The sequence below is a fragment of the Nematolebias whitei genome, chromosome 15 (genome assembly GCF_014905685.2).
Source record: "Nematolebias whitei isolate Nwh7 chromosome 15, NemWhi1, whole genome shotgun sequence".
Taxonomy (NCBI): domain Eukaryota; kingdom Metazoa; phylum Chordata; class Actinopteri; order Cyprinodontiformes; family Rivulidae; genus Nematolebias; species Nematolebias whitei.
Genome location: NC_056512.1, coordinates 35214392 through 35222012, shown reverse-complemented (window position 1 = coordinate 35222012; position 7621 = coordinate 35214392). Strand labels below are relative to the sequence as shown.

At 38.5% G+C, this 7621-nt stretch overlaps 2 protein-coding genes across 2 annotated transcripts in view; both read left to right on the top strand.

Moving 5' to 3' along the window:
- The window catches only part of soul5 (heme-binding protein soul5), a gene marked incomplete in the record, with an annotated part of 1604 nt that extends 882 nt beyond the window's left edge, over nucleotides 1-722 (top strand). The window contains 3 exon segments of the mRNA XM_037689084.1: nucleotides 53-189; nucleotides 285-445; nucleotides 532-722. Coding sequence (XP_037545012.1) covers nucleotides 53-189; nucleotides 285-445; nucleotides 532-610 — 377 coding nt within the window.
- Nucleotides 723-3869: 3147 nt separating this feature from the next.
- Nucleotides 3870-7621, top strand: nr5a5 (nuclear receptor subfamily 5, group A, member 5). The gene is made up of 7 exons (XM_037689062.1): nucleotides 3870-3960; nucleotides 4671-4786; nucleotides 4989-5130; nucleotides 5397-6127; nucleotides 6311-6430; nucleotides 6565-6712; nucleotides 7272-7621. Exons 1-7 carry the CDS (start codon nucleotides 3870-3872, stop codon nucleotides 7517-7519), a joined length of 1596 nt encoding a protein of 531 aa, XP_037544990.1. The 3' UTR covers nucleotides 7520-7621.

Sequence of the window (7621 nt, the reverse complement as noted above, 5' to 3'; positions counted from 1 at the left end):
TATATATTATACTATGTCTAATATCATTGCTGTTCTTTGTGTTTACTTTCAGACAAAAACATAGAAATGACTGCTCCAGTTATTATGAGAATCCCTGAAAAGGGTGCTTTTGAAAGTGGTGATTTCAAAATGAGCTTCATTCTGCCAGCTGAGCATCAGATGAATCCACCTAAACCTACTTGCAAAGAGGTATTCTCACCAGTCCCATGATAATGCTTTCAGTATTTCCCCTTGAGTTCTATCTTTTTGGCTCTTGCAGGTAACACCTCTTTGCTTACTTGCAGGTTTACATCGAAGAGATGAAGGAAATGAGTGTGTATGTGATGAGCTACGGAGGATGGATGTCAACACTAACTGATAATTGGTATTCATATACACTCTCCTCTGCCCTTAAAGCTGGTATCAAATACAGTAAAGGGTTTCACTACTCTGTTGGATATAACAGGTAAAAATGGCACAATCTAAAAAATAAAAAAAAAAACAGTTAAAAAAGTTTCTTAATGTAAATCTGTGTGTTTGCACATTTTGCAGTCCAACGACACTAACAGACCGACACAATGAAGTGTGGTTTGTGGTTGAGGGTGACCCCGTGTGCTACAGCAATGTGTGACCCGATCAAGTACTTCACCTGCATGTTGGGAGGACTGTGCAGTGACTGTCTACTGCAGACAACACGTTTTGAATTTTGCCTCATGTCACTGGTATAAATAAAACCTTCCTGTGAGAATACAATTATTAAATGAAAGCAAATTGAATCATTTCATCTTTCAGTTTTATCTGATTCTTTTAGTTTGCACTCTGCAGCGATGCTTCTGGTGTTTTGTAATTGATCATATTTTTGGACCAACACCCTAACAGCCGAGTAAAGATTATATCAAAATCTATCGTGCTGCACAGTTTATTTCTTTACCACCAGAAGGCACTGCCAAGTTCAAAAAAGCCTCCAGAAGGCCACATGTACTGCATCATGACCAACATTTAGACATTTTCATAGAGATTTCCAAAAGAAGAGGGTAAACAAGGGTAGAACAAGAAGAGGATAATCAGTAAATTAAATATACAGTTTATAAAACTAATAGAATCACTAGTTTAAAGCCACATGTTGTATTTCAGGGTGGAACAGTGGTTAAAGATGCTGCTACCCAGCAAGAAGGTCACAGGTTGGATTATTTGTTTGGAGTTTGAATGTTCTCCTCAGTGTAACTGGGTTTGCTCCGGGTACTCCGGTTTCCTCCCACAGACCAAAACATGCATGTTAGATTAATTTATAATGCTAAATTATTGCAGGGTGTGAGTGTGATTAGTTATCCGTCTCATTTGTCTCTACGTGTCCCTGTGGTGGACAGAGACCTGGCCAGGGTGTCCCCCACCTCTCACACAGTGACTGCTGGAGACATGCACCAGTTCCCCCATCGACCCTGAACAAAAAAAAAATGGATAAACAGACATTGTATGTCCATGTTGCCTTTGCAGCCATGAGTCTTTAAACGTCTGGTTTTAATGTCATCAAGATCAAGTTGTGTCAGTTTAGTGTCGTTCAAAACTTTAAATGTGGGAAAATGTAAAGAAAATCTGTTTGGTGGTCTGTTTTTTTTTTTTGTACATTGAAAAAACTGTTCTGGCACTGAATGCAATTTAACACTACATTACACTTACTACTTAATAACCCATCAGATCTATTGAATCAGAATCAGACTCAGAATGCCTTTATTGTCATTATACGCAGTACAATGAAATTAAGAGCCACTCCTTTTTCCAGTGCAAAAACACGCCTTAAGAAAACACACATTAAACACTAAACACACACTAAAAATATAAAAAATGTAACACAATATAGATATAATAATGAAAGTAAAAAATACAAGTATTACGCAATTGTATTGCACATCATGTATATTAGTGAGGTAGTTAAGGTGACTGAGAGTATGAAATGGCAGTAGTATTGCACAGTAGAAGTCCAGGGGTTTGGGAAGTTAGATTATTAAATCAGTGCATGTGTGAGTTCAGTGTGGTGATGGCTTTCGGGAAAAAACTGTTCTTGAATCTGTTTGTTCGTGTTCTGATGCACCTGTAGCGCTTCCCTGAAGGTAACAAGTCAAACAGTTCAAAACTCGGGTGTGAACAGTCCTTGATTATGCTTTCTGCTCTGCTGAAACCTTACGATTAAGAAATTTATGAACTAATCTAATAAGCAAACTTACTCAAACCCTATTTGTGATTATTATTTATACACAGTGTGTAATACTGCAGGAGATACGATTTTATTCAGAAAAAATATATAATAATTTGTCTCAATGTACAGTTTTACACATCTGTTTACTGAGAAATACAGTCAAGCAGAATAAACCAGTTGCTAAAAGCTGTCTCTAAAATACAAATATTTTTTGCAGCCTAGGTAACTTGGAAGTCTATTGACTATTAACCTGATAAATACATAATTTATTGTCTTTTTATAGACTGTTTGTTTTAAGAGCTTAAATGTCATGATACCACCTTATCTGTCTGAACTTTTATATCGTCACACTCCTACCAGAGCTCTAAGACCCAAATTCAGCTCGTGTTAGATAATCCCAGATCTGCTCCAAACGAGAAGTGACAGATGGTTTCATTGGGAGCTACTGGGACAGTTCGCCTTTGCATGTGAGAAATGATCAGCGTGTAACAAAAACTTATTTATATGCACTATAGCTTTTAGTTTCATTTGAGAAGGACACCTTAACTTTTACTGTGCAAATATTTTTTTTTGCTTTTATATTAATTATTGATATTGTTTATTGTTGTACAGTACATAGGTTAACAAAGGATGTTTAATTAATGTGTTTCAAGGTTTTTAAAAAAGGATAGTTAGCAAAAGTAGGCACAAAAGGATTGCAAACAAATAAAAAGCAATTTGCAAACAGTTTTTCAATAAGAATGGACTTAGTTTGAATAAAATACAGAGTAAATATGTGTCAGATATATACTATCTATCAATATAGTGACTGCACAGTTGCACAGTACAAAGTATTTTTATAAGATATGCATTATTACAATAAACCAGAATAAAACCATTGGAAAACCAGGAATTCTTTGCTCTTAGTGACATTTAGAAATATTTTTTTCCTGCAGGACCATTCGAAAAGTCATCTAAGTCACAAACCTGCTCGGACCCAGAAGACTTTTAAAAACTAATGAAACCTCATGTCTCATATTTTGGTCTATGGATGGAGCTTGTCGTTAATTTGGGAATCAAACTAGGCATTTGAGGGAATTTAAACTAAATTGTCTTTAACTAGCAACAGATACAGTTCAACTCATTCATTCATACATTAACATAAAAAAAATGTCTTGAATGTTATATTAAATTTACGTCTAATACATTTAGTTGATTAGGTCATTTTATTTAGGTAATGTGCTCTGGAAGATGCAAAGTAAAATGTTTGTGTTCTCCAACTACAATGCCGCTAACCGCTTCAAACGCAATGATCCCAAACTTCTCTTGAAATCTAAATGTAATCTGAAAGTGGTTCACATCAATGTGCTCTTATCTTATCTGCCGAGCCTCACAATTGTTCATTGGTACTGAAGTAATTTCACTATAGGAAGATTCCAGCAGGTGGCTGTTTGAATCCACGAAGGGGCTGGTTGGCTAGCTTGCTTGCTGACATACTGACTGGTTAGGAGTGCCAGTCAGGAGAGGTTTTATGACGTTCACTACTGATCAAAGTCTAAATGTGGGCCTCAAACAAGCGTCAGACCATCTGAGCTTTTGGGCCTGACCGCCTCCTGGCTTTTCACTGGCTCTCCTGTTGTGTCTGTCTGGTCTCCCAATTTCTCCAACAATGAAGACTGAGCTGAGCTGACAGTGGAGCTCATGTCCCACCACCAAAATGGACATACCTGGTTATTACCCACAGCCACTAGTCCACCAGTCTGGTAACTATCCACAGGATCTGTTAGTATTGGAGGGATCAGCAACACGTAAGTGCACTGAGGGGATATCACAGGATATATTCTAGGACACATGTTAGAAATGTTAACATTCCATAAATATGTCTGCGTTTAAAAGGCCATGTTCTGGCAGATGTATGTACTCGTTTGTTTATATGAATGTGTGTAAATATTCATTTTGTGCCGCTGCATATGAAAATCATCATACAGAAGAACAGAAGTTTAGGAGTGGGTCATCGTCGTGTTTTAGTTTTTCATTTTTGGTAGTCTGGTTCTGGGAATTATATAAGGTTCATATCAGCAGTCATAGTCGAACAAATCAGGATGAATGATAAGAAACTGTCTGCAAGAGAGGGACGGTCTCAGATTGTTCAACAGCTGAGCAATAACTCCTAATACATGACACATTAGTCATTTTTTAATTTCATTTTTAAATATTTGAATATAAATCAGAGCATTTTGGTACAATGCTTCCATGTAGCATTATGCTTTAGATCAAAGTTTGAAAGTTATCATCTCCAAAACACACACACACACACACACACACACTGACAAAAATATCCTACAGGATTTTATGACATTTTTTCCCATCCGTTCAAAACATTACAATAAAATACACTTTACAACCATCTCGTCTTCTCAAAACGTCCATCAGTGGTTTCCACTTGAAGTTATGTTTGTTGTAATGTTAGTCATTTTTTAAATTATTATTATTTAACCTGATTGTTGTTGCTTTTTAGCTCAGGAACCAAAGTCCGAGGCAGCCGGCAGGTCAGAGCCAGAGGAGCGCTGTCCTGTTTGTGGTGACAGAGTGTCAGGATATCACTATGGGCTGCTCACCTGTGAGAGCTGTAAGGTAAGGAAGAAGGCCTTGACAGTAAATTTATCATTTACTTCTGAATTAGGACACAAGTTGCCTCACTGTGATAATAGAAAGATAGATAATGAAATGTATGATAAAGAAAGATATAAATGTACAATTTAAATTTTCACTTTGGACCATCTGGTAGTTTTGAGGATGAACCAACAGATGAGCAGTGTCTCTCCTTCTCATGCAGGGTTTCTTTAAACGCTCAGTGCAGAACAACAAACTCTACACTTGTGTAGACCAACAAAGCTGCCCGATGAACCTTTCTCAGAGGAAACGTTGTCCTTTCTGCCGCTTCCAGAAGTGTTTGGCCGTAGGCATGAAGAGAGAAGGTACGTTTCACTTTTCCCTTTGCATAAAGAATATCAATTCTGTCTTGGAACTTGAGTTTTGCTTCTTTGTGACATGCTTGTTTATTTCTGCCTCATTAATTATCAGTTACATGTGAAGATTTTTTTTTTTATTGTTGAATGAACAAGTCCTGGAAAATAAAGTGGACTTGTTCTTGTTTACAAGTCTACTATCAGTCAGCTATCACTGGCAAAGCTTGAAGTGCTGTGATAAACCCAATAAACTGTGTTTTATGTTCTGCCATCAGCTGTAAGAGCAGACAGAATGAGAGGAGGCAGGAATAAATTTGGACCTTTTTACCGGAGAGACAGGCAGATAAAACAGTTAAAGGGAAACACTGACCCCTACAGGATAAAAATGGAAACTACACAAACATTAAGTCCCCAATCACCAAATCCTCACCTGCAACGAATGCATCCAAGTGATCCCTCATCTTCCAATGCTTTTCATCTCTCCCACATTATGTATTCATCCGGCATGGGACAGTCAACTGAACCCATGCAAATGGACGCTATAATGAACAACCACAGAGTGCCAACTCCTCCATCCATGCCTTATCATGAACTGTACTGCACTTTTCCTGGACACCCGCAGGACAAAGGAGAAATGGGGTTTGGCTACAACTCAACTCCCACACACCATCCAATGTATTCAACCCCAAATAATGTATTCACACCAAGAAGCACGCCTTCATCTTCTCCCTGTCCTGCACCAAGCTCAGCCACTGTTCTCTCCCAGGCTCCATCCATCCCTCCATCGGACATTTTTACTCCAAACTTTCTTAGTCAGCTCCTGAAAGGTGAGCAAGATGAGGCCCAGCTGTGTGCCAAAGTCCTGGCTAGTCTGCAGAGAGAGCAAGCCAATCGGGGGAAGCATGACCGCCTAAATACGTTCAGCATCATGTGCAAAATGGCTGACCAGACTTTGTTTGGGCTTGTGGAGTGGGCCAGAAACAGCAATCTGTTTAAGGAGCTCAAGGTAAAGACAAAACCTTTTTTGTTATCATTCTGAAGTATTATGATTTACTTCATTGCTCATCAGAAGCAGGATTTGACAAATAACATTTTGTCAAATTAGTCTTATAATTAAATTAATGCTTACAGGGTCAGTGGAGGTAATCTTTAATTTAAGCCATTCTTGGCATGCTGTTGCTTCTCACAGGTTGAAGATCAGATGGTGCTTTTGCAAAGCTGTTGGAGTGAGCTGCTGGTCCTAGATCACCTCTGTAGACAAGTCACTTATGGCAAAGAGGGCTGTATATACCTGGTCACCGGTCAACAGGTAAGGTATACCTGCTGGACAAAATGCTGCATTGTTGTGCACAACAAAAATATGAATATTTTATTATGCATTTAATTTCGTTGTAATTACGAGCCCAAGTAAATATCCAAACCGTATGCTTCATTCTGATACAGATTGAGGTGTCAACCATTACATCCCAGGCTGGACATACACTAAGTAGCTTGGTAACAAGAACCCAGGACCTTGTTTCTAAACTTAAGGCACTTCACTTCGATAGACATGAGTTCGTTTGTCTTAAACACCTTGTTCTTTTCAACCCAGGTGAGGCAACTTTTTTTTTTTTTTAAACTACCGGTATATTTGCCATAATAAAAAAGGTTTAATTGTAGCATCTGGACCCTTTTTTTTAATTGTCCCCTGTCCAGAGGACTTCCTCAGTCTATGGCCTTCCAACCAGATCTGTCATCATGTAGAACAGTCAAATGTTTTAGGTCAGATCTGGCTGTTGTACATGATGACTGTTTTGGATGGGTGTGTTTCACACATTAAAAACCTACTTCTGAGATTCCAACAGGAAGTTGACTGGAAACACAGCAGTGAAGGCTACCTATGGGAACTGGCTGGCAGGCTGTTGACTGAGGAAGTCCTCTGGATGGGGGACAAAACATTTCTCACTTAAACTGGTCCAGATTACATGATTTATTATCTACCTTGATGATTGAGCTTACATTTTTAAAAATATTTGCTATGCAAAATAAAGCCATATGTAGCTTTTGGAGCAAACACATTATTTGGTTCTTTTGGTACTTCACCAACATGAAAAAGGATTCAATTTTTTTTTAAATTTAATTATTGTTATTGTGTTTTCTGACTGTGTAAGATGTGAAATCTGTGAAAAGCCGAAGACAAGTGGAGCAGACTCAAGAGATGGTAAACAGGGCCTTAATGGAGCACACCCAGTGGAATCATCCAGGACAGTCAGACAAGTTTGGCCAGCTGCTTCTCCGGCTACCCGAGGTCCGCAGCATTAGTTTGCAGGTCGAGGACTATTTGTATCAACGCCACCTTCTTGGAGATTTACCCTGCAACTCCCTACTTGTAGAGATGCTACACGCCAAGAACAACTGAAAAGGTGTTGAAGTGAGACACTAGAGTGGTCCAAGTTTGCTGCTGTGAATATTTGTTCCAACTTCTTACAAATTCAGCAGTCCAGTTTGCTTTCACATACAG